General features: G+C 45.2%; 1 protein-coding gene across 7 annotated transcripts in view; it reads left to right on the top strand.

Moving 5' to 3' along the window:
- The window catches only part of PTPRF (protein tyrosine phosphatase receptor type F), a 657,420-nt gene that overhangs the window by 503,882 nt on the left and 125,967 nt on the right, over positions 1-27,571 (top strand). For all 7 annotated transcript variants that reach the window (XM_069981278.1, XM_069981277.1, XM_069981283.1 and 4 more), the window contains one exon: positions 1,595-1,751. In XM_069981278.1, coding sequence (XP_069837379.1) covers positions 1,670-1,751 — 82 coding nt within the window. In that variant the 5' untranslated portion in view covers positions 1,595-1,669. The remainder of the gene's footprint in view (positions 1-1,594; positions 1,752-27,571) is intronic.

The raw sequence follows: 27,571 nt of genomic DNA, 5'->3' as shown, positions 1-27,571 counted from the left end.
CATTCCGGTGCCAGGACTGCTCAGATTTTGTTGCCGGGAACGAGTTCATATGAAAGTGATCAGTCTTCCTACATGAATAATAGAAGGAGCATCCTCCATTAATAATGCTCTCCTTCTGCTGCTCCCCAGGAAATCATGGAGAGGAGATGACAGGGCGACATCTGCTCATCCAGAGATTGTGGGGGCAGGGGTGTCCGTGGTCTCAGAGTCCCTCTCTGTAGTTACACTTATAAATGCTCTTAGGGTGGTATTACATTGAACGATTATCGTTCTAAAAATCGTTAAATCGTTCGGATTTGAATGGTAATCGTTTAGTGTAATAGCAGACGACGATTAAATGTCCAACGAGAAATCGTTGGTCGTTTAATAGAATTTGAACCTATTTTTATTGTTGATCGTTTGCAAATTGTTCGCATGTAATAAGACGGCGTTTGGGCGTTCGCAGTAGCGACGACAGGACGAACGCAATAACGATCATAAGTAACGATCATCGTTCTGCGTAATTGGGTGAACGATTTCAGGTTGTTCGCCATAGCGGTCATTTGAGTTCGTTTATCGTTGATCGGCAAAAAATCGCTTCGTGTAATAGTACCCTTATAGTGGGAGTGGTAGCACCTGCAGGAGCCGGGCCCCTCTGTGCACCGCAAAGGATTAGGTCATGGGGTAACCACCTGGACCATGCAGGCACCTTTATCTACAGCAGTGTTCTCCAACCTGTGGGGCTTGTAGCTCTTCAGCTGCTGGAGAGCCACTGGTTGAAAATGGGATGCACATGGAGGATGTCCCAAAGGTTGTCAGGACCTGCTGAGGGTTGTAGTTTTTCTACGTATAGACAGTCACAGGTTGAGAATAGGATGCACTTGGAGGATGCACCTAAGACTGTCAGGGCATGCTGGGAGTTGTGGTTTTGCAACACAGGTTGGCAAACCCTGATCTATAGCATCTCATTCCCTATTCTGACTTTCTGGAGAGCTTGGTATGGGCCTTGGGTCCCTGGATCATCTGTGCATCTGGTACACAGCACTATCAGCTCTGCTCCGGGCTCATCCCGCTGATGTTTTTAATGGAATCTGTCATCTATCCAGAAGCGGTGGATGCGGCCGTCCAGAGTGACAGAAGGGGATTGATGGACAGGAGGCTGTGTGCAGGTGGAGGCATCCACAGGGGGCCAGGAGGAGGATGGAACAATGTTTAATGATCATTACACTGCTTTACATCGCCCGCAATAAACACTGTTACTGAGGAAAGATTCCAGCTCCGGAGTTATGTCTGTGCCAATAACTGTAAAATAAACAGGATGCTATATAATTCAGAACAACCATCCCCTATAATATCTGTCTGTCTATTAGATCCCATACATCCCTGTGCAGGAGTCAGGACTAGTTGCTGATGACCCATCGAAGCTTTACTGGCAGCCATATTGGTTTTTGCAGAACATTTTAGTTATTACTAAGAAACTACTGTGCGTTTTTTCCATTTTAGGAGGATAAAGCAGTGTATTTTTCCTATTTTCGGCAGCATTGCTCTTCAGATCTTGTACTTTCTCGCTCCATGTTCTCTGCACATTGTAACCTCTCTGTTCTGTTCTCTGCAGGATTGTGTATAAGACGAGGACGCCGGATGTATTGACCACTTTACCCCAGGCCTGGAGAGGAGACCGCTTATAAACATGGTGCCTTACTCCCCCCAGACCCCACTCATCGTCCTGGCACTGCTCCTCTTCTCTGCCATTGCCCTCACCGGTGCAGACAGTAAGTTTTCCTCTGCATTTCTCTTTGTTCTAAACTGCCTTTAAAGGGGTACTCCAGTGAAAATATATTTTTTCAGGCCAATTGATTTTAGAAAGTTTTATATAGATTTGTAATTTACTCCTATTTAAAAATCGCAAATTTTCCCATACTTATCAGGTGCTGTATGCTCTGCAGCAGTGGTGTATTCTTTCCACTCTGACAGAGTGCTCCTGTCCGAGACAGGAAGTGTCCACTGAAGGAGAGGCGTTCTATGAGGATTTGCTACTGCTCTGGACAGTTCCTGTCATGGACAAAGATGTCAGCAGAGAGCGCTGTGTCAGACTGGAAAGAATACACCATTTCCTGCAGGACATACAGCAGCTGATAAGTACTGGAAGACTGGAGATTTTTAAACCAAAATAATGTATAAATCTGTATAATTTTCTGAAACCAGTTGATTTGAAAGAAAAAAGTACCCCCTTTAAACCTGTGACATATCCAGTGTTTGGTAAAGAGACAACTGATCCCTATTTCAACCCCTACTGCTTACATGAACTTGTACAGTGGCATCAGGGACTGCTGATCCCTATATCAGCTTTTCCTGCTTACAAGGCCATTAATCCCAGTGTCAGCCAATACTGCTTTCTCTACCTTAGGGTGCGTTTACACAGAAAGATTTATCTGAAAGATTTTTGAAGCCAAAGCCAGGAATGGATTTAAAAAGAGGATAGATCCCAGTCTTTCTTTTATGACCTGATCCCTTTTTATAGTCTGTTCCTGGTTTTGGCTTCAAAGATCTGTCAGATAAATCTGTCTGTGTAAACGCACCATTATGCAATCGTGTAAGAAATTATTGATCACTACGTCAACCCTTACTGCCTATGTAGTTTATGGGGATTATATGACTTTATGTAATAGTATAAGGGACTATTGATCCCTATGTCAGGCCTTCCTGTTTACATAAGTTTTTACAGTTTGTATATTGATCCCTAAATTTAGCTTACATAAGTTTGTTATTGTTTAAGGGGCTATTGGTCCCTACATCAGTCCTTATTGCTTATCTAATTATTATGTAATTGTATTAAGGACTGTTGATCCTTTTTTGATACATGAGTTTATGTTGTCCTGTAAGGGACTGTTAATCCTCCATATATAAATCCCTGTTATTCAGTACGCTGCAATTAATCCCTATGTCAACCCTTCCTGCTTCCATGACTGTATGTAATGGTATAAGGGCTTCTGTTCTGTTTGATATTGGATGTTAGTTGGGATTGGTGATCCCTATGTTAAATTTTAGAAGATATGTTGAGGTTGTGGATGTCTGGGCTGGGGTCACCAAACAACGAGGGGGTCTTGGTGCAGTAGATGGCGCCACCTCAGTCTTATCCATTGATGTTGAGACTGGTAGCGACACACAGACTGTGTAACAATGGCCGCTTATCCGTTGTTGTATTATTCAATTGTTTTACAAAAAGCCGTCTCTGCGCCATTCTTCACATTAAGCAAGGCTTTTGTTCTGCGGATTGGGGTAGCTCGCTGCTTGTAATACTCAGTATAATATAATTATTAGGCTTTACCGCCACATCCATCCTTTGTATTGTTTTGTGTTTCACTTGAACAAAACCTGCTTAGTGATCCCGCTTGGACAGTATAAATCCATCGCCATAGCTGGGACGGGGCAGGAGACAAGTGGCTCTTCAGTGAGTTGGAGGGGACCCAAGACTCAAGAGTCTATGGGAATAATGAACTAGCAGGTGCTGCTTCCCGCTCTGGAGCCGCTTTATCTGAGCAATGAGTAGGAGAACACACCGACCCCACGATTCTCACTCCTGATCTATCCCATCACTGTCGCTTTGCTGAATGGACTTGGATAAAAAAAAAAAAAATGATCAGATTAACCAATATAGTGATGCAACTGTTGCTCTCTAGTGATGAATAGGCTGTATTCTCAGTGATGTCACTGCTCTCTAGTAATGGATAGGCTGCATTCCCAGTGATTTCACTGCTCTCTAGTGATAGGCTGCATTCTCAGTGATGTCACTGCTCTCTAGTGATGGATAGGCTGTATTCTCAGTGATATCACTGCTCTCTAGTGATGGATAGGCTGTATTCTCAGTGATGTCACTGCTCTCTAGTAATGGATAGGCTGCATTCCCAGTGATTTCACTGCTCTCTAGTGATAGGCTGCATTCTCAGTGATGTCACTGCTCTCTAGTGATGGATAGGCTGTATTCTCAGTGATATCACTGCTCTCTAGTGATGGATAGGCTGTATTCTCAGTGATGTCACTGCTCTCTAGTGATGGATAGGCTGTATTCTCAGTGATGTCACTGCTCTCTAGTGATGGATAGGCTGTATTCTCAGTGATATCACTGCTCTCTAGTGATGGATAGGCTGTATTCTCAGTGATGTCACTGCTCTCTAGTGATGGATAGGCTGCATTCTCAGTGATGTCACTGCTCTCTAGTGATGGATAGGCTGTATTCTCAGTGATATCACTGCTCTCTAGTGATGAATAGGCTGTATTCTCAGTGATGTCACTGCTCTCTAGTAATGGATAGGCTGCATTCCCAGTGATTTCACTGCTCTCTAGTGATAGGCTGCATTCTCAGTGATGTCACTGCTCTCTAGTGATGGATAGGCTGTATTCTCAGTGATATCACTGCTCTCTAGTGATGGATAGGCTGTATTCTCAGTGATATCACTGCTCTCTAGTGATGGATAGGCTGTATTCTCAGTGATGTCACTGCTCTCTAGTGATGGATAGGCTGTATTCTCAGTGATGTCACTGCTCTCTAGTGATGGATAGGCTGTATTCTCAGTGATGTCACTGCTCTCTAGTGATGGATAGGCTGTATTCTCAGTGATGTCACTGCTCTCTAGTGATGGATAGGCTGTATTCTCAGTGATGTCACTGCTCTCTAGTGATGGATAGGCTGTATTCTCAGTGATGTCACTGCTCTCTAGTGATGGATAGGCTGTATTCTCAGTGATGTCTTTGCTCTCTAGTGACGGATAGGCTGCATTCTCAGTGATGTAATTGTTGATATAAGGTGAATAAACGCTGTAATTTATTGCCTTCCTATTCCCATGGCTCCTCCCTGAAAACTGCATGATGAAAAAGCTGCAGAGTGTGAGCTGGGCCTATTTTCAGTTCTGCTATTCTCTAGGGCTGGAGCTGTTTTTTGTATTATTTCATGGTATAAACAGTAATATTATATTACATGGACGGTGTCTCTGGTTTTATTGCTACAATGCTTTATACTCTGCCGCTAAAGTGGCCATATGCATTCAGAAAGGCTGGGAAACAATGGCGCATCATTCTGCTGACTTGGTAATTAGATGGCGACGTGACTTCCCGCTAAATAACCGGCTCATTTTGTTCTTTCTTTGCTTTGGATGCTGGAAAGAAAGAAACATCATAATAGGAAATAAGAGAACAGCATCCCGTTCCCAGGGTGACCTGACGCTTTATCTGTCACGGTGACCGTAATCCATTAAATCTTCGCTCAGCTGATTCTATTTGATTGTTTTACACCTTCTTTCCAGGTCGGCCATATCTGGATTGCTTTCAGGAAGTCTCTGCAACAGCTAAGAGAATTTCATTTTCTATTGAAGTTTAATAACTAAAAAGAAATACTTACCCCCTCCTCTCCCCCGGCCCTCGTGTCCAAGAGATTACCTGGAAATGTCTCCTCTCAGGAGTCAAATCCTGAAAGAAGCGGCATCGGAGCGGAGACCAGGACTGTTGCGTTATTTGTTTTAAATTGGATTTGGTGTTGGCTAGTAACTTCCCTTTATTCCTCCATAGGACTGGATGACTGTGGGCAAGTCTAAGCTCATGACCTATCCTCATCCCAGACCATTGGTGGTCCTCATTCTCACCAGGACCGCACATATATGGCTAAAACAAGGAGGAAATTGTGGCTTTTTGATTGCTTTTTCAATTGACATCAACCCAATGCTCATCAACTGTAGGAAGATCCTATCTGGGGAAGCCAACTTATGGCTCCTTGGTGGATACTGCTGCAGCAGCCTGGGTGGAGGCCAAGAGCAGGAAGGACACTCGTGAAGGGTGGTCATTGATCCCTGACCTGTTCGGGTTATCTGGCCTGGAGGGGACTAGCAGGTTTGTGGGGGGTCCATCTCAGAGAGGACTGTCTCCAGATGACATTTATACCACAGTGCTTGCTTCTCGCTGTGCAATTTTTTTAGTGGACTAATGCATTAAATGCAACTTATAAAAATAAACCATCAGGAAGGGTCAAACTGTGGCCCTCCAGCTGTTGGAAAACTACAATTCCCATCATGCCTGTGCTGCCAAAACTTTGAATTTATCTTTCCAGGCATGATGGAAATTGTAGTTTTGCAACAGCTGGAGGCCTACGAGTTTGACACCCCTGACCTATGGAGTTGAATGTCTTTGCAGCCTTACAAAAGTGTAGGACAATTATAATACAGTATCAAGATACTGTTACAAGCCATTCTCTTCACTTCACCTCCCTACCATATTTTTTATTGATTACATAACCAGGTTGCATGGCCCATAATGCAAACCTATAAAATGTGTTATTGCTAATTTATAAAGAGGTCCTTGGTTGCTGGATCTACCTGCACTAATGCCCCGCTAGTTTCCCTGCTCCATTGTTGACATAAGGTGGATTGTGCGTGACGTCTTCTCCTGATAATTCCCATAGACGTACGATTAGGACATGTTTATTCTCATGCAGGGCGGCGATTCCTCTGCACCATCGGATTATCTCAGGATTTGAGCTGATTATTGGGACGCACATATTGCTCGTGTTGTTGATTTTGATTCAGGTTACAACACAACTTTGTTTAACCAGCTTGTAAAATATTTGTCTCTACAAGGGACCGGGAGATAACGTTTAATTACGGCGCATTACAAGGCGCGGCACAGTTTTATATGTGAGGAGACTTATAATTGAGGCTTCTGAGTGTTCAGAATATTCTGTGCATGACCATGAAGAAGAGTGATGTCACTAAATGGATAGGCTGTATTCTCAGTGATGTCACTGCTCTCTAGTGATGGATAGGCTGTATTCTCCGTGATGTCACTGCTCTCTAGTGATGGATAGGCTGTATTCTCAGTGATGTCACCGCTCTCTAGTGAATGGATAGACTGCATTCTCAGTGATGTCACTGCTCTCTAGTGAATGGATTGGCTGCATTCTTAGAGCCCTATTACACACACATATTATATGACAGATTTTTTTTGAGTCAAAGCCAGGAAAAGAGACAGAGATTTCTCCTGTTTTCAAATCCATCAGATAATCTTACGGTGTTTTAGGTCCCTTAGTGACGTCCCCGCTGCTCTCTAGTAAATGGATAGGCTGCAGTCTCAGTGATGTCACTGCTCTCTAGTGATGGATAGGCTGTACTGTCAGTGATGTCACTGCTCTCTAGTGATGGGATAGGCTGTATTCTCAGTGATGTCACCACTGATCAATAGGATGAATAGGGTGTATTGGGTCATTGCATACAATCTTGATCTTGTAACGTATGCAGCAGCAGCCAGCACTTTTAAATACACAATTTTTTGGGATCGACTCCTTAGTGATCGGGTAAGTTGCACTTCACTATAAGGCATCCAGTCAGGTATAGGGACCAACAGAACGTCTTGTGTTGCCTCCTGTACGATTAGTCAAGACAGACGCATCCGGCCGCTGCGCAATCACAGGAAAGTGCTACAATTTGTAGACTCTGCAATTTGGCTTCAGAGAAAATCATGTGGATGAAAGAAGGAATCATCACAATGGAGATAACTGGTGACTCTGACTCATTTTTGTACAACTCTTTTTTTCCAAATATCTTTACATACAATAGCACTTTGCCTGAAACTTCTGAACTTTGAAGTGGAAGTGTGCCGAAAATCCGCTCCCCGTGCCTGAAATCACCCAGTCAAGTACAATGAAGCTGAGCCGGGAGAAAAACACTTACACTGAAAAGGAGGAAAAGTATCCGAGCCTTACAACGTGACAATTTCCCTTTACTAGACTCCTCCGCACACCTATTGTTTCATCCAGGCGCTCCTTTTCTCCAGAGTCTGATAGATTTGGGATGTAGAAGGAATATGCATGTATAGAAAAAAATGTACCCAGGGTACACAGCTATAGAGCCCCCTTGTCAAGGGATTCTGCAAGGTGAAACATATTAGGATAGACCATCAGTGATTGACTAGTAGGTCCAACCCATCACACCCATGGATCAAGGGCTGCGGTGCAGTGATTGATCCGTCCCTTTATTGTTTACATTGCATTATGGGCAGCTGTGCCATACTGCAGCCCAATCTCACTGATGTGAGTGGAACAGGGCTGGAGTACCTGCTACAGCTACAATCGTACGTATGGCAGCCCCTGGTAATCAGATGCTGAGAGTTTGGACAAACCTCATTGTACAGTTCGCTCAGCGGGGCACATTTATCAAGGTACGCCAGTCTTAAAGGGGCAAAATAATTTTAAGATATGTTATTGCCCAACAAAAGTTATGAAAATTACTAGTAGACACTTATTATGGGAAACGCACCTATATTGCTTTTTCTCCACTTACTATTGCATGGCCTGTTCACATACCTCCCAACTTTGTGGACAGCCAAACAGGGATACTTGTGGTTCACTTTAGGAAAATTTAACAGACATTATGTGTGACGGGGGCCATAATGTCACATGATTCATCTGAATATAACAATTTTTAGGAGCCAGCTTGCACCACATGATAGAATAATATGCAAGTTCTATTCTATAGTAAGTCTATTATATAGTAAGAAACCAGGCACTTTCTAGGGCAACATAAAAAGTTTATTAATGCATATCTAACACTTGGGAGGTATGTGTTCAGGTCTCTGTAAAGTTGGTGATGTTACGTCACATAAACTGTGCGTTACTAATAATAAGTGTCTATTAGTAATTTTCATAACTTTTGTTGGGCAATAACATATCTTAAAATTATTTTGCCCAGACTTCCCCTTTAAATATAGCCCCACCTACTTTTTCCTGGACAGATTTACTGAGAGGCGTATGCTCCTTAGTAAAGCCGGCTGTTCCTCTCCCCACTCTTATCTTCCAATCGGTACAGGTCTGAGCATGCAGACCCAGACTGATCAAAACTTTTGACAGGTCTCTATCACATGTCAAAAGTTTTTTTTTTTTTTTAATGACAGGTACACTTTAAATCTCCCTGAGCAGAAACCATATTTTTTTGCATCATGAGCTTCCTGGTTCATGAAGAGTATCACAGTGGAAAGGAGAGAACACAATAGAGCTGCAGATCAACACTTGTGCGGATCTGTATGGTATTCATGGTGGGTGGGCACAGCAATGGCGGCCTCTGAGTGTTGTCTCCCTCAATCTGTGAGCCAGATGATCAGAAATGAATATAGAAGGAAATACTGGATATGGTCGCCCCCATCTGACACCAGGAATATGTTAGTTTCCTCTGATCATTTACTTTCCTAGTGATTTGCTTGCAGCCTTTTCCGCCAGGACCGATGTTATGTGATTCACACTTCAATACGATCAATAGCCCTGACGGGGACGTCTCGCTGTGGACGGCGAAACTTTATTTCTTATCATTAATGAGTAAAAGTTACTTAATGGTGGTCTGTCCTCAGGAAGAGATCACAGCCCCAGCTCAGGACAAGGATGTGGCTGTGAGAGGACACCAAGGGGCATCAGGCAGCCATGACCTGTATCCTTATGCACATTGTGCAGGCCTGGTCACAGTACAGAGGACCAATTCTCAATCAGTATATCTAGAATCATAAAGTGAAGCGGTGACAATATAACCGTGCAGAGGATGCCGCTTTAGTGCAATATGAAAGTGCAGCCAAGGGACCACATCTATCTGTTGGAGTATGGTGACTTTGTGGAAGGGTCTGCTGGGTGCTGAGGAGTCTGGAGGAGAGGACAGAGGGATCGAGAGGAAGGGGGTATAGGGGTTTGGGGAATGGAGGAGTTGAGCAACAACTTAGGGCCCTATTACATGGGACTATTATTGTGCAAAAAATCATATTTAAATTTAAACGATCATCATTGTGTGTAATTGCAGGCAACGATCAGAAAATCGTTCGTATGTCATTGATGGTTGATTTAGAACTGAACCTAAAATTATCGTTAATCGTTCGCTCTAATTCCACATTCGTTCGCTCATGTTCTGCATTTGTTCTCTGATCGTTCAGTGTAATTGCACATTGTTTATTGTTTTGCTGGGATCAGAAGGAATAAACGATCATAGTAACGATCGTAACTAACGACCATCGTTCTGTGTAATATGGTCAACGATTTCAGGTTAACGATAAATAATCATAAACCTGATGGTCTGTTTACACGAAGCGATAATTTGCCCAATCAATTGTTTAATGATTTTGAAGCAACAATTAATCAGCGTTTAGATGCAAAAATCGTTAGAAAAATCGTTATTGCGATCGTTTTTAAGATCGCTTAAGCCCATCTCACACATAGGGTGAATCGGTGAAAGACTGTTTACATGAAGCAATCTGTGAATTTTTAGCGAATGACCAACGACTATTTGAGAACATGTTGAAAGATCACAATGAACGATTTCTCGCTCGTCGCTTGATCGTTCACTGTGTTAACACGAGCCGATTGTCCCGATCGTTATTGCGAAAATTTGAACGATAATTGTTCTGTGTAAACGCACCATTAGTCCCCTCTGTCCTTTGAAAAGGTACGCATGCCCCAGTACAAAGAGTGCCTCAGTATGCATATCTTCTCAATGGAGGAATAGGTAGTTTGTATGGACACCTTTCATCTCCGTTTATATGGTGTGCACGGGACTTGTCTATCAGTAAATATTGCTGACTGTTTCCTTTAGTAGACACACAATCCTGTGCCCTGATACGTTACAGCGTTCTCTTGATCACACATTGTGCTGTGCTCCGTACAGTATTTCGCCTGCGATATGTGTGTCCTGAGCCTCTGCCAGTATGAGATGCGTGAACCTCCTGACCGGGAGGTGAACAGAGCAGAACTTGCTGATCCTGTTATGGAGGATGCTGTTTGTACTTGTTGTGAGTGACGAATCTAGATCTGTCAGTATACAGCAGACATAGCACCCAACTGGTTCTCCCCTGGGGTTTACAAGAAGAGCTGAGTGTGGTGGAATCTTATAATTACATTATTGTCTAACCTGCCGCAGGTCCCTGGGCGATCACCATAGCGGATTACACTCTGTGATGATGCCACGCCTGTGAGGTGTAGTCACTAATGGCAGGTGTGCAGCCAGTGATGCCATCCGGGCAGAGCACTCATCACATGCACCAGGATGCTGACGTCACTTCAGTTTTTCTACATAAGTTTTGTGACTTTCGTAACTCCCCCACCAAACAAGAGTGACTTCTGTATAACCTTTGCCGGTCATTCATTCCAACACAAAGGGGATCTCAGCACTGCTCTGTGACATGCGGCGACTTGCAGAGTAGTCATCATCCGCCCTGGCCCACGCTGTGTCATATATGAATAATCATTTCAGCAGCTTATTCACACGTCCTGAGGCAATAGGGCCACATCACAAACATGTGCTCGAGTCCTATGCTGCACTGCTGTGGGCCCATACTGTACCCCTCCCCATGGCATACAGAGTTATATGGAGGCTTCTTCCCCCAAACTCATTGTAGAATGTTACATTGGAATACGATCATTCACTGCTTTGCCATTGGAATATGATGCCTTATGGTACGACTCCATTGGCATTTAGTGCCTTGTGCTGTCACTCTATTAGAATACAGTGCCTTGAAGTACGACTCCATTGGAATCTAGTGCCTTGTGCTTTCACCCTATTAGAATACAGTGCCTTGTTGTACCACTCGATTGGCATGGAGTGCCTTGTGGTGCCACTCCATTAGAGTACTGTGCCTTGTAGTACCACTCTATTAGAATACAGTGCCTTGTAGTACCACTCCATTAGAATACTGTGCCTTGTGGTGCCACTCCATTAGAGTACTGTGCCTTGTAGTACCACTCCATTAGAGTACAGTGCCTTGTTGTGCAACTCCATCAGAATACAGTGCCGTGCAGTTCCACTCCATTAGAATACAGTGCCTTGAAGTGCCACTCCATTAGAGTACTGTGCCTTGTAGTGCCACTCCATTAGAATACAGTGCCTTGTAGTGCTACTCCATTAGAATACAGGGCCTTGCAGTGCCACTCCATGAGAATACAGTGCCTTGTAGTACCACTTCATTAGAATACAGTGCCTTATGGTGCCACTCTGGTGCTGGACTATGATTCTTGTAGTGCGGGGAGGGATCACACTGCAGTACATGAAGTACCCACAGGTTCGTAATATGAAATTAAAAGGACTGCATACAGGGCAATACAACATTTAGACTGGGGCAAAGGCTCTACGGGGGTTATATCACATTTGCAGCTGCCCCTTTTCCTTATAAAGCAGCAGATTTAGGAAATGTTTCAGCTCTTCTGTAAAATCCTTCTTACATACACTTTACTGACTGGTCAATGCACCTTCCACATCAGAGATGCTTCTCCCCTTATAGTCAGTGACGCTTGGATGTGATTGACCCCTCACCATGTTCCATCATTATCTGTACAGGGTCCGGCATGGTTAGGAGCCGCTCTTGTAATGGAAATCTGTGTGCTCAGGTGACTGGAGTTGGCAGTAGTTGCAGCCCTTTTTCGCCTTGTATCCCCAGCAGCTTTGTTCTTTATACTTCTCACATCGGAGCCTTGTCCGCTGAGGGTTGTCCGCTTGTTAGATGTCACTGTTGCATGCCGTGACCTTTTTACATTTCCTCCACCTCACAGGTCGTGAGATTGAGACGTGTGCGGTTTTAATGACGTATGTGACATTTCAGCCCGGATTCCAGCATTGGATGAAAACACGCCAAACGCGCTCTAAGCGGCGCCACTGCTCATTGTCTCCATGACAAGACTCCAATTAAAAGCCATGGTCCCCCTTCTCCTCCCCCGATGAAAGGGTTACAGACTTCCTTGTGAATAAACAAACAGGCAGGTGGAGCGCACCTGGAGGTGTCAGATGCCACCACTGATGGGATGTAATGAAACATTACAAATGAGACGAGCCATGGTAGACTGAGAGGGACAATTATTGATCATTAGTGCAGATTAAGATGTTGCCGGGTGAGAAGTGCAGCCAAGCAGAGCAGAACCTGCAAGGAAGCCGCTCATCGATATGAGAATTGTCAGGATGGCACATGATGGTGACAGTATGGGGACTGTCTGCACTGATCCTATAAACCAATCTGATCCACATCGCATTGTTTGTAAATTTTGCAGTGCAGATGAAATCCATGGATGGGTTACATATAGATTTGTGGCAGAGTTTCACTTTTTGCAATGAACAATCCACCATATGCAAATCCACCCTAAGGCTATGTTCACACAGTGTATATTTTCGTAAAAGTATGGCCGTTGTTGCAATCGGCAAAAACAGCCGTACTTTGTACAAAAACAAACATTGCCTTCTATGGGATCCCGGCCGAAGCGAATACACATAGAATATGCTCCGACCGAGAACTCTCACGGCGCCATAGGAAACTGACATGTCAGTTTTCTGCGGCTGCTATTCACTGAATAGTGGCCGCAGAAAACCCTGTCAGTGCACACTATGGAGCGAGCGGCTCCAGCCGCACGCTCCATAGTGTGCTGTGGAGAGTTCTGATGCGGGCGCGCACGGATGCGCCCTCATCAGAACTCTGCGGCACTAAAGATGATCCGCCCGATACTGCAGTATCGGCCGGGATGATCTTTTCAGAGACCAGCCGTTCCGTGACCCCACCGGGTCACGGAACGGCCGGTCTCTTACAGCATGTGAACATAGCCTTAGTCTACAATACCCTACCTACCCACCTTCGCATCACAGCAAGTGCCAGAGTGTGCCACAATGCAAATCTGTAAGAAATGTACCTCCAAATAAAATTCGAGTTTCAGTATAGCAGGGCTATACTACAGTTCATGCTTTGGCTGTCCAGGCATGATAGTAGTTGTAGTTCTGCAACAGCTGAAGGGCCAAAGGTTCCCCATTCCTGTATAACAGATATTGATGTACTCCTATTGACTTCAATTGGATCAAAAATAGTGCTAGAGAATGGTAGTATAAACATAGGCAGTCTGGGCCTCATCGCTGCTTGTAGCACTATAAGATTCAGCAAACCTTTACCTGCGCCGTCTGATATTGAGTCATTAAAACTTTGGGTCTCTCAGCAGCTGGAATGTTAATAGTGATGATGATGATGGATGAGGAGGAAGGCTTCCCGTGTAATCGCTGTGCAGTCAGTTGTTTTGCAGGGACTTCACTCTGTTCATTATATGTTATATATTGTACAATAATCGTATAACCTCATTACCGCGCAGATTTGCATATCTTAAACCGAACGTGAACTGAACCTGAATGAGCAGCCAGGAGCCGTGCCGGGACGGTGGAAACATTCATCAAACTAAGTGCAATTGAAATAATCTGCAAAATAACATCCGCGACAAGGAAGATTTACGTCACTGGGCCCGAGGCTCCTATGGCTTCTCATTCATACAGGGTGCACCACAGAGATGGTGACAAGTACAACATATATGCTGAGAACCATGGGAACCAATATCAGCCCCCACTGGCCACCTCTCACACACATTTACTTATTTTTTGTAAAGATTTGTCTTTTAAAGGCTCCCCCTAGTGGCCAATGTGATGTGAAAAACGGAGAGGTCATTTACTGCTTTGCAAAATGTATAGTTTATGGGTTGTCCACTACAAGTCTCAGCATACCGTATCAGCAGCCGCAGGAATCACATTGTGTCGCCCGGTATTTAATAATTCATGAAAGTAATGAAGTTTAGTGAAATAGATGCAATTTGTATAAAAGTGATGGATTCTTCTCTAATTGTCTCTATAGGAATCATCTGCGTTGTACATGCAGCGTAACGAAGTAATGCAGCGAGTAATCCGCAGAAACTCCCATAAATCATCCCAGCTCATATAGAAATCGTCAGGAATACATTTGCATTAGTTTGCATACATTCTGCAGGAAGGAGCGATACATGGACTCCGCAGGTGGAGGTCACCTCTGTGCAGCACAGGCTTCATAGCATTGGATTGTATCACACATGTCAGGGACACTACACCTGTAGTCCAGTATTCCTCTTCAGCTGCTGCAGAACTACAACTCCTATCATGCACTGACAGCCTACACTACAGCAGTGATCCTAACTTGAGTGGAAAACTTCAACTCCTAATTTGTTGATAACTGAAGGACATGCTGGGAGTTGTAGTTTTGTAAGAGCTAGAGAGCCTCAGGCTAGAGAACAGAACTGTAGTCTGTAGGTATGTATGAAGCTCTGACTATTATTGGCTGTCATCAGTCACTGGGGAGAGGTGACTGTAGGACAGGTATATACAATCTATTACTCTCTGTTATCAGCCATGTCAGGCTGGGGAGAGGTGACTGTAGGACAGGTATATACAATCTATTACTCTCTGTTATCAGCCATGTCAGGCTGGGGAGAGGTGACTGTAGGACAGGTATATACAATCTATTACCCTCTGTTATCAGCCATGTCAGGCTGGGGAGAGGTGACTGTAGGACAGGTATATGCAATCTATTACTCTCTGTTATCAGACATGTCAGGCTGGTGACTGCAGGACAGATTACTGCAATCTAATGTCAGTCTGGGGAGAGGTGACTGTAGGACAGGTATATACAATCTATTGGTCTCTGGTATCAGTAGAGGCTGACAATAGGACAGGTGAATGCAGCCTGTTGTTCCCTGTTATCAGCCATGTCAGGCTGACTGCACTGCTCTTCAGTGTGATGTTGTGTTTGATCCTTCCCGGCTCCAGTACTGAGAAACTTAAAACACTCCTGCACTGTCATCAGCTTGGAATGACTGTCCCACATCACCTACATTGTATGAGTGAGGTTCTTGAGGCGCTCACTGACATTCAGCCACATTCGTATAGTCGTCAATGATCTATTTGGATCTTGCGTTGACTATAATGGACGGGGACTGTCTATGCGCAAGGACCAGGTACCGGTTACCATCTGCAGGGAAGCCCCTCTAATTCAGCAGTTTCCTTCTATTCATGGATCGGGAGTCAGGAATTTCTAATAGATGCTCCATTATTGGGACCGGGATTTCCTAGATCAGCAGGATGAGCTGTGAAAAGCCTTTTATAAATCATTTCCGTAAATAACGTCATCTATATAGCGCGCTCTGTCTATAAGGACGCAGAATATAGAGAGAAGCTATGAGATCTGGGGGGTGGAGGAAGCCTCAGATGCTAATGGCCTCTCTACCACATCCGCAACCATATGCATAGAGCGCTGCAGTGGAGGAACGATTAGTGGTTGTTCTGCCGCCGCTCCCTGATGGACGAGGATTCTCAGTAAGTGTATGGCTGAATTATTCATGGCAGGTATATCAGAGCAGGAAATTAAGGCATCAGATAGGAAGGGGCTGGCACCATAGACAAAAAGAGGAAAACTGGGGGAGTATCTGGCAGCCGGGGCGTTAGTTCCTGACATTCATCAGTATATAGCACGCATTGAAGAAAACTTCAGGTTAAGCTCCTCCAGCGTCAGCGCTGTGTACACATCCCGCTAATCTGCTGAAACGTTAAGCTGCTAAACTCCTCATTTCAGTACTTGGTAGACAATGCGAGCCCCCGACCCCCCCACACCGCCCCTACCATTATTCCTCTGCTCCCCGCTAGACAAATCCGTGTCAATAAAGCCACCGCTGATTCCCCATCTTTTATTTTGCTGTTTGATCTCGGTTTTATATGTGGGGATTAAAAAAGCTTATACTCCAAGTATAGAGTGTGCAGGAAGCAGTGGCGCTATTCAGGGATGTGCAGCTCTACGCCGCGGACCAGGCCACAGAATTGTCTGTCTTAGCATCTCGGTACAGCTTCCTCACCCCTCTTATGTCACCTGCAGAGGTGGCAGCGGTGGAAAATATTCTGTCCGTAGATAGAATCAGGTCCAGTTATTATGCAGCAACGTGCAAAAGCATTGAACATATGGCTTCTCTGTGTCTGCAAAGTTAAGACATCATGGTGGCAAATGGAAAGACCATCACATCACACCACAGCTTATAGACAGGGAACCATTACATGGTACCACAGCTCATAGACAGGGAACAATCACACCGCACCACAGACCATAGACAGATCACTGTCACACGAAACCATCACACAGCACCACAGCCCATATACAGGGAACAATCACACCGCACCACAGACCATAGACAGATCACCATCACACAGCACCACAGCCCATAGACAGGGAACAATCACACCGCACCACAGACCATAGACAGATCACCATCACACAGCACCACAGCCCATAGACAGGGAACAATCACACCGCACCACGGCTCATAGATGAGAAATCATGACACCGCACCACAGCCCATAGACAAGGAACCATCACACAGCACCACAGCCCATAGACAGGCAACCACCACACCGCACCACGGCTCATAGATGAGGAATCATCACACCACACCACAGCCTATAGATGAGGAATCATCACTCCGCACCACGGCTCATAGATGAGGAATCATCACACCGCACCACAGCATATAGATGAGGAATCATCACACCGCACTACAGCCTATAGACAGGGAACCATCACACCGCACCACAGCCCATAGACAGGGAACAATCACACCGCACCACGGCTCATAGATGAGGAATCATCACACCGCACCACAGCCCATAGACAAGGAACAATCACACCGCACCACAGCCCATAGACAAGGAACAATCACACCACACCACAGCCCATAAACAGGGAGCCATCACACCACACCACAGCCCATAAACAGGGAGCCATCACACCGCACCACAGCCCATAAACAGGGAGCCATCACACCGCACCACAGCCCATAGACAAGGAACCATCACACCGCACCACAGCCCATAGACAAGGAGCCATCACACTGCACCACAGCCCATAGACAAGGAGCCATCACACTGCACCACAGCCCATAGACAAGGAGCCATCACACTGCACCACAGCCCATAGACAAGGACCCATCACACTGCACCATGGCTTATAGATGAGGAGCCATCACACCACATCAAAGCCCATAGACAAGGAACCATCACACAGCACTACAAAGACTGTGGGATTCCAGTGTAAGCTTATGTGCTGTGTATGGTGGTATCCTCTAATCTCACAGTGTATCCACAGCTGTATAGAGGATACCACCATACACAGCACAAGAGCTGACACTCGAGTCTCACAGTGTATACAGAGCTGTACAGAGTGCCATTATTCTGTACAGCTCTGGATACAAGTACAAAATGATGAATGACCGGCTTGGCTGACGTTGTATAAGAGAGAAGGACATTATACTGTATCGATTGTATCATCCATTACTGTAACATTGTTAAGTATCAGTCTTTCCTGTGTGCCTGTGCTCTCTTCTTCCCTATATTCCTCCATATACCGTTACTGTGCATGAGCCGCAGTGCTCACATGTTACATTTACCTGCTTATACTGGATGGGCGGCACCATCTCTGGTTGAAAAGTAGCAAGACCCCTGAAACAGCTGTATTCATTTCTGGAGAAGACTTTGATTTGGCTAGAATAAGTTTTCTTCTTAGTCTTAAGTCAAAGACTCTTGTCTGTAGTTTACAGCACCACTCCTGTCCAAAGGTTGTGTCTGGTATTGCAGCTTGCTCCATATAATTGAATGTGGTTGAGCTGTAGTACCAGACATATGTATTTCTTGCACAGCCCCTTTAATCCTCAGTCCTTTGCACAGTATCTCATCTCCTCTCTCAGCATCAGTCACCCCCCTTCTAGTCTCCATCTTTTGACATCATCTCCATCCCTGATGCACATTGCTTGTGCTGTGCCGGGTATTATCAGGAGGTGGAGGAGTCCAGGGGAGCGAGGACATGGTAGAGGAAGCATGCCGGATAATTACGGTGCGATGTCTTAGCCCCACGCGGGTGTGAGGTTGCTGGGATATGACTGTACTTGCGCTCAGGTTGTGGAGTAAAGCGTGTGATGAATGTAAGTGATCTCATTTAGCAGCATGGGAGGACGCACTGCTGAGAGACGCCAATTTAAAGCTGCAAGAACGAAAGTGCAGTCCATTGGCGAAGGAAGAAACCGTGTTAATTTGTCCCCTTTTGCTAATAACAGGCCTTGCCCTGCCCCCAGTAATGGAGTAAGACCCACCGGAGCAGCCGAACAGAAAAAACTCTGAAACCCAAGATTTTACGCATTCCTGATCATCTGCATAGGACAGATGGGCTTCCACCCAGCTTTCCACAGACTCTGAATGACATATAAGCAACCCCTTGGCCCCCTATTCTACTGTTCTGCTGATGTGTCAGTGTTTCAGTATTTACATATGAACCAGGAATATCAGGATGAACAAACTTATAAATCATGGCCAGAAAGGAGAATGCTATAGTGCAGTCTTCCTTATCCTGCGGCTCTCTAGCTGTTGCATACCACAACTCCAGTCATGACCTTTACAGCCCGACGCTTGGGCAAGATGGGAGTTGTAGTTGTGCACTCCAATGAGGAATACTGCAGTAGATCAGACTGTTAGTGCATGATGGGATTTATAGTTTTTAACTCAACTGCTATAGTACATAAAATAAAGGAAAGGGCTGGAATGATATAAAATGTAAATGAATGGATGTGTATAGGTGTGATGAGGTATTGGCATTGGTATCATTCCAGTAATGTATGGGCAATGAATTAGATTGCAAGCTCCAGAGGTCAAGATCTCAGGTTTATTAGTTTTATGCTACGTTTACACGGAGCGATAATTCGCCCAATCGATCGTTTAACGATTTTGAAGCAACGATTTGGTTTTTATAACGATCAGCGTTTAGACGAATAAATCGTTAGAAAAATCGTAAGAAAATTCGTAAGAAAAATCGTTATTGCGATCGTTTTTAAGATCGCTTAAGCCCATCTTTTACATAGGGTGAATCTTTGAAAGACACGAAGCAATCTGCGAATTTTTAGCGAACGATGAACGACAATTTGAGAACATGTTGAAAGATCAAAATGAACGATTTTTCGCTCATCGCTTGATCGTTTGCTGTGTTTACACAGAACGATTATCGCTCAAATGCAATCGTTATTGCGAAAATTCGAACGATAGTCGCTCTGTTTAAACGCAGCATAACTCATCCCACTAAAGAACACTACACTATGGCTGAGAACAGGGGGTAATAGAAAGCAGATGTAGAGGAGACACTGCCTGCTCAGTTTTCCTTTAAGGGTTGTTGTGGCAGCCCTGTACTTTGGGCTAAATGATCTCTGAAATTGCTGATATGTCAGGAGACACTTCCCCCACCATAAAACCTGTCTGGATAACGCAGCGTCCCCGTCTCGGGCATTAGGACGGCGTAAATGGAGACCAGCAATTTAATTTCATCAAGTATTTATTGTGTGGTTGCTGATGAAGCAGCAGAGGTAATAGTGATAATGTATCTGTTCCCAGCCGTGTACACAGCTCTCTAGCCACCTTATACAGGAAAGGTGATTGGCGGCTGATGAGGAGGATACATAATGCACTCAGTTAGGTCTCTAATGCCATTGGGTCACATCACGCTGCAATATTTCACCTTATCTAAACCTATGGCTACACGTGACCGCTGTAAGGCATCATGCTGGGATTTCTTCTGTGACAAGCAGCGTGCAATGTATTATTATTATTTTTGTTTCCATATGTTCTGGAATGGGATAAGCTGCAGGAAAGCTCCAGCCCAGGGCTATCTATGACCACAACACCTAAACCAAATCAGCGGAGAACACTAGAGTGATCTTTCATGAGTTCAGAGAACCAGGGGAGGTCAAGTATTGTATCCATAATATAGAGTCTATAGTGCAATGTATAATATCCTTCAGAACCACGTCTTAGGTGTCCATACACGTAATAGCAGTATGAACAAACCTGCCAGCGGAGAAGGTCTGGAAGAGCTTAGAAGAGTCTGGAGGTGACAGTGAAGTATTGGAAGGGGGGGGGGGTGTTAAAGGGGTTGTCCGGCGATAAAAAATTATTCACAGAATAACACACATTACAAAGTTATACAACTTTGTAATGTATGTTATGTATGTGAATGGCCCCCTTCCCCGTGTTTCCCCCCACCCACGCTAGACCCGGAAGTGTGGTGCATTATACTCACCGCATATCGTGTCGTCCACGGTCTCCGATCGTCAGCAGTGACGTCTTCTTCGGTAGCTTGGCGGATCTTCCCGAGTGCCGGCCACCCTCTGCAGCGTCATCCGAAGCTCAGCCGCGATTGGCTGAGCATAACTGTGCTCAGCCAATCGCGGCTGAGCGGCTGATGACGCGGCCACGTCATCAGCTGCTCAGCCGCGATTGGCTGAGCACAGTTATGCTCAGCCAATCGCGGCTGAGCTTCGGATGACGCTGCAGAGGGCGGCCGGCACTCGGGAAGATCCGCCAAGCTCCCGAAGAAGACGTCACTGCTGAGGATCGGAGACCGTGGTCGGCACGCGACAGGTAATGTATAGCGCACCACACTTCCGGGTACACGGGTGGGGGTGGTGGGACACGGGGAAGGGGGCCATTCACAGACATAACATACATTACAAAGTTGTATAACTTTGTAATGTGTGTTATTCTGTGAATAATTTTTTATCGCCGGACAACCCCTTTAAGGGATTTGGAGGAGAACAGAGGAGTCTGGAAATGGCTAGAGCAATGAGTAAGAGTATAGAGGAATCTGGTGGGGTCGGAGTGGTATGGGAGTTAGAAGTTCGGAGGTAAATTGAGGAGTCTGGAGAGGACAGAGGAGTCATGCAGCAGCTTATATTTTCTTTCCCCTATTTGAAAACTCATGTATGGTTGACCAAACCAAGATTATATGTGTATGGGTTAGAAACGAGGTATAGGTGGAACAAGAAATATTGCAGGTGTAAAGCCGACTCTAGGGTCGCTCAGTCTATAATGGAACATTGCTGGATACACTTTTTGGTAATTTTTTTATTGGGTGAGCCAGAAACTTTGTCGCTCTAATTAGAACCACAAGCAGTTTCTCCACAGTCCTCAGAATGGGAGGACATTAGATACAGTATGAGCGAATTTGCCGTATGAACCTGAACTATCGGCTTCTGATTCCCACTGTCTGCAGCCTCCGTAAACAGGGTGGATACAGCCTGAGGACCGCCCGGAAAACTGGGATACAGACATTGGAATAGGCTGTATCCCAGTTTTCTAGGCGGTCCTTACGCTGTATCCACCCTGTTTACGGAGGCTGCAGAAAGCGGGATTCAGAAGAAGCCAATAGTTCAGGTTCATACTAACCCGAACTTCGGCAAATTCGCTCATCTTTAGCAGACATACACAACAATGCAAACACCTATAAATGCAGGATCAATAGCTATGTAAAGAACTATAAAGATGTTCTCACATAATAAACTGAACCAGACTACACCGAAAAATTACATGGGAGACCCCAGAAGAGAAAATGAAATCAATCAGTTAAAAAAAATGATATTTATTTAAGAAAAACAACACAGAAAAACAAGACCTGGGGAGGTGGGAGACCACGTTGCTGGGACAAGTTATTTAAAGTGCCAGTGCATCCATATATATAATATTGTAAACTGTATAGTATAATTCATCCAGCATAAAGTGCATAGTAAAAAGTGCTACAGTACGCTGATAGGAATCACATACATATGAACAAGTACATAAGGATGGCAATGATTGTTACCAATATGCAACACAGGTCCCAGTCCACTGATCCCCCACCTCACACTCCAATGCCGTTTCGCCTCGCTTCGTCAGGGAGTCATACACAACAATGCAGCCTATGAGCTGGGACTGGTCCCCAATAATAAAAGAAGCTTCTATTTATTCTTTGCTATATTGAGAGGCTATGTGAGTGTGCAGGCTACATGACCCTCCATAAGAGACTTTGCGTCTTCCCTTCTGACACTTTGACATTTTTATTATTCTTGTTGCATTTATCATCTATTTTCTAGAAGCTGCAGTGCTAAATTGCGAAATTTGAGACAAGTTATTCCCATCTTCTCAATTATTGGACGTTACAGTGCAGGTTCAGGGTGGTGACTGGGGGGAGTCTTTAGGGAGCATGGTTGACAATGTCATTTTGCCCATCGCCTGCTTGTCGCTATTCATTTGTATATCATATTTCGGGCCCCCGCTGTTCTTCCCTGCCGCCTTTGTTTTGATAATTGGGGTTGCGCTCTCATTAGATCTGGGCGGGACGCGCAGTCATAATCCTTTCATTGCTCCATTCCCTTGTTCCGGGTGGGGGGGACGTCCCGGGAGAGATGTCGAGACAGGGCCCTTTTCACATTATTATTTTCTCTTGATATCAAGACTCATTACGGAAAGTGAGAAAAGGTTAAAATGGTAAGTGAGTGGAGACCGGATTGATTGGATTTCTTGAGAAAGAGGCAGTGACTTTCACTCAAAGCAACACGCCGCGCCGGGCGGACTGGCAGATCCGTACAAAGCAAACTTAACACGAGGCGAATCATGAATGCTGAAGAGGCAGCGATGGAATTTCAGCTTCAACTTTTCTGCTTTTCCAAGCTCTGAAGCTGTCAGCATAATAAGCGTGGATTTAACATTTACTGCCGAGTTCTCCTGCCTCGTCTGAATCTCTTATTCCATACTACTCTGGCTGACGGCAGGACTTCACGAAAAATACATCTGTAACCTTTTCAGTTGGGCTTGGTAATGGGAATTGATACTGGGTTTTATCAGGCGCTGTCACCATGGAAAGCCTGGATGGTGGCGGGCAGCTCAGACCCTGGAGGAGGCTATTGTAGGGTAAAGCCTCATATCATATACACAATGTCACCACCGCTTGGATGTGACAAACTGTGTATTCATAAAGCTGGTATAAAAGGGGTTTCAGTCACGTCATGGTTTTTGCTCCAATTTTCTGAAGTAATTACAAATCCTAAGCGTTTTGGAAAATTGCATCAAAGAGTTATATCGCTGCAACATGATATATGTTCGGCTCGGCTGATCTGTATGTGTTCTGAAAAGGGAGAGGGGTATAAGCAGCTGTCTGACCCCTCTGTCCCTCCAGGTCCCTATGCTTTCCCTTCAGCCCCACTGCTCTTCCAGATCCCTATGTTTCCCATCCAAACCCCTCTCTCCTTCCAGGTTCCTATGTTTCCCATCCAGACCCGTCTGTCCTTCCAGGTTCCTATGTTTCCCATCCAGACCCGTCTGTCCTTCCAGATCCCTATGTTTCCCATCCAGACCCGTCTGACCTTCCAGATCCCTTTGTTTCCCATCCAGACCCGTCTGTTTTTCCAGATCCCTGTTTCCTATCCAGACCCCTCTGTCCTTCCAGGTCCCTATGTTTTCCCTCTAGACCACTCTGTCCCTCCAGGCTGCTCTGCCCCCTCCTCCAACCCACCACAACCACCCACCAACCCTCCAAACTCCTGTGCCCGCTTAGGCCTCAATGACTCCGCTGTGCTCCTCCAGTTTCTAAGAATTTTTTTTGTACCCCATCATTTTTTGTAGACTTCTCTGTCCCCTCCAGGCTCCTCTGTGCAGAGCCTCCTTGTGTCATGCTCCGCCCCCGAGGAGCCTCACTAGGCACAGTACAGTATATCAGTACAGTGATCCTGGTAACTTCAGGGGGCTGTGCACGGTGGATACACAGTGATACATCAGGTTGCTGTGCTGTGCTCGCCGCTTTCTGTTCTCTTTGTAACATTTTTTGTTTTCTGGATGATGATTCTCATCCATCCAGCACACGGAGCGTCTTGCTTGGCTGTCTGCGCGGCCTCCACTTCTGAGGACAGAAATAACCAGCAGCAGATTATAAGTTTATTTAGCTGCTCCCCTGACAGGTAGGTTTTCTCTGTCTTTCCGCATTAGTGAGAAGGGCCCTTTGTTTTGTTCCCTGCGGCTTTGCCAGGAAGAGAACCCAGTGAGCAGGCTGGCAGGCCCTGTCTGAACGCATTGCCTTTGTTTGCCGTGCACTTTGCATGATGAAGGTTTGTTTGTGGGAACTGCCAACATTATCTTCTCCTATGAAACTCCGTCCTTCCATTGAATGTAGGGTTGTGAGACGTGTCCTCCTGCAGCCTCCTGGGCCCTGCCATTGTTCCGCTGTGTGCTGTGAACACAATGCATGTATGGAGCACATCTGTGCAATGCCGAATGTGTCATATGCTTTCATACAAACATCCTCATCCAGGCTCCAGATACTCGTCCCTGAACTGAATGCTCACACGCTTCACCCACAGTCCACGCCTGCTCCTATTGGATGGCATAGAACAAAGTGCAAGTGTAGTATAATGTAACAATCAAAGCCAATTCAATGTATAAGGAGAAAACAGGATATTACAGTAATAGGCTGGTGTTAAGTGAGTGCCCCCCCCCATGCACCATAACATGGGGCAAACCCCTGATAATGTCTATTACATGAAATGGAGTGTCACCTTATAGAGCATGGGTCTCCAAACTGCGGCCCTCCAGCTGTTGCCAAACTACAACTCCCATCATCCCTTGACAGCTAAAGCTTTGGATTCGGCTGCCCAGGCATGATGGAAAGCAGCAAGATCCAGGGGAATGGGGGCTCCAAAAGGGACAGAGGGGCCCCATGAGCTGATGCCACGTTCCAATGCCCATATTGCAGCAGGAGAAACAGGGAGCTCATAGCTGCACCCTCCCAGGGAAGAAAATGAATTGAGTGGATTGATGGATCTGACAGAACTGATATATATTGGGGTCACTTATTGACCCGGAACAACCGTTCACATTACTAATTATAACCTGCACTGGAAAATGACAGATGCAATGTAATTGGTTGCTATGGAGACTTGTGACCAGATACTTTGTTACTAAGATCAAGGTAATGTTAGTTACATAGTAGACCTGCTCAGCATCAAGCAGTGATCCCCAACCTGTGCGTCTACAGATTTTACTAAATCTTTTACAAAAACCCCTAAAACTCCTAAAACACATGAAAGCTGAAGGGTGTCATGGCATGTTGAGAGTTGTAGTTTTGCAAGTGCTGGAGAGCCACTGGTTGAGGATTATTGACTCAAAGGTAATGGCCTCTATTTGGTGTCATCCATGACCTTGTATGAAGCAGAAGTAGCTAAACCATTGATGTCCCCTACACGGCAGTAGTCTTTACTAGAAAGCACGCTTGGGTTTGCCCAAACCTGTGTGTGTGCGGCATTTGATTACCGGTGGCTGAAGAAGTTGGATGCAGCCTTAAGGCTGTCTGGAAAACATGGATGTAGCCATAGGCTATGTTCACACTACGTATATTTTCCTAAAACGACGGCCGTTGTTGCACATTGCAACAACGGCCGTGATTATTACAAAAATATACGTTACCTCGCCTCTATGGGCCCAGCAAACAACTGACATGTCATTCATTGAATAGCGGCCGCAGAAAATTCTGTGAGTGCACACTATGGAGCGAGCGGCATCGGCCACACGCTCCATAATATGCAGTGGAGAGTTCTGATGCGGGCGCGCATGGATGCGCCCGCATCAGAACTCTGCAGGCCTAAAGATCATCTGGCCGGTACTGTAGTACTGGCCGGGATGATCTTTTCAGAGACCGCCCGATCTGTGATCCGGACGGGTCACAGAATGTCCGGTCTCATACGAGGTCTGAACATAGCCATAGGCTGTATCAATTTTTTTTCCAGGACCCCTAGGGTTGCATCCAACTTCTTCAGTAATCAAATGCTGAGAGTTTGGGTTTAGATTTCTAGTCTTTAGAGTGCGTTCACACGTACAGGATCCGCAGCAGATTTGATGGCCCAGATTTGCTTTGCTTTGAATCTGAAACTTAAAATCTACGTAATCAAATCTGCTGTGGATCCTGTATGTGTAAAGGCACCCTTACTTAGTTTTAATGATGAGAGGAAGACTTTGAGATTCTGGAGATGACTTTCGGTTTATGGATGATGAGTACTTAGTTGCCATGGAGACCTGTGATACATTGTAGCTAGAGCCAGCAATTTGTTACATAGCGTTACTTTGTGTCCAGTTTAGATTCCCGTCATGTCCCCTGATCACAGTCCCGCTTGTGTTTGCAGAGAGAATTATTTTTCCCTCCAATTATTTGCAGTCGGAAAAAAAACTGAACGGTAAATGACCACAATTAATTTGTTGTAGAATCCCGGCTTCCAGCCCTTAATTCACCTCACTTTATGTGGTTCTGAGGACGTATAAGGCCGACGGCGTGTTGAGTTCAGCTGAAATCAAGGTCTAGACAGAATAGTCTGATTATTGCAACTTATTGTGTTACTTTTTTTTTTTTTTTTTTTAAAGAAAATGTATTTAGTTTTGTTCCCGTTTGGTGCGATGATGTTGCCTCCTCTAGAATAATGGCGCCCCTCCTAGGAATGATATGACACAAAGTATTGTATTGGGAGGGAGAAGTACATGTGGTAAATAGTAGTAGGCAGTAGATAAAAGAGAAATAATTGCGTCCGGTCCCCTTTAAGCTCAGACGGCGCTCTGTAACCTGCACGTTTTTTAGTTAAGCGGAGATGCCAGTCACATCCACTGTTTGTGTTTGATGACGTGGAACTGGAAGCCTTGTTTGCCGACCATTGGGAATTGTGATAAGACTGAAAAGCAAAGCGATGGCGGAGCCGACATGAGACAAGCATATGGTCTGAGAAGAGAAATTAAAGACAAATGTGTTCTCAAGTGCATGACTTAGGAACGAGAGGGGAGGATGGCGCAGCCTGTGAAAACACTTCACTGCGATTAACACCTTTCTTGTCAAATAGAAGACACCTCATTGTAGAATCATCCGGGCCCTTCAGGATTGCAGTTTTTTTTCTAATCACTTG

Source organism: Dendropsophus ebraccatus, chromosome 8 (genome assembly GCF_027789765.1).
Source record: "Dendropsophus ebraccatus isolate aDenEbr1 chromosome 8, aDenEbr1.pat, whole genome shotgun sequence".
Taxonomy (NCBI): Eukaryota; Metazoa; Chordata; class Amphibia; order Anura; family Hylidae; genus Dendropsophus; species Dendropsophus ebraccatus.
The sequence above is the reverse complement of the archived record's forward strand: the minus strand, read 5'-3'. Positions and strand labels throughout refer to the sequence as shown.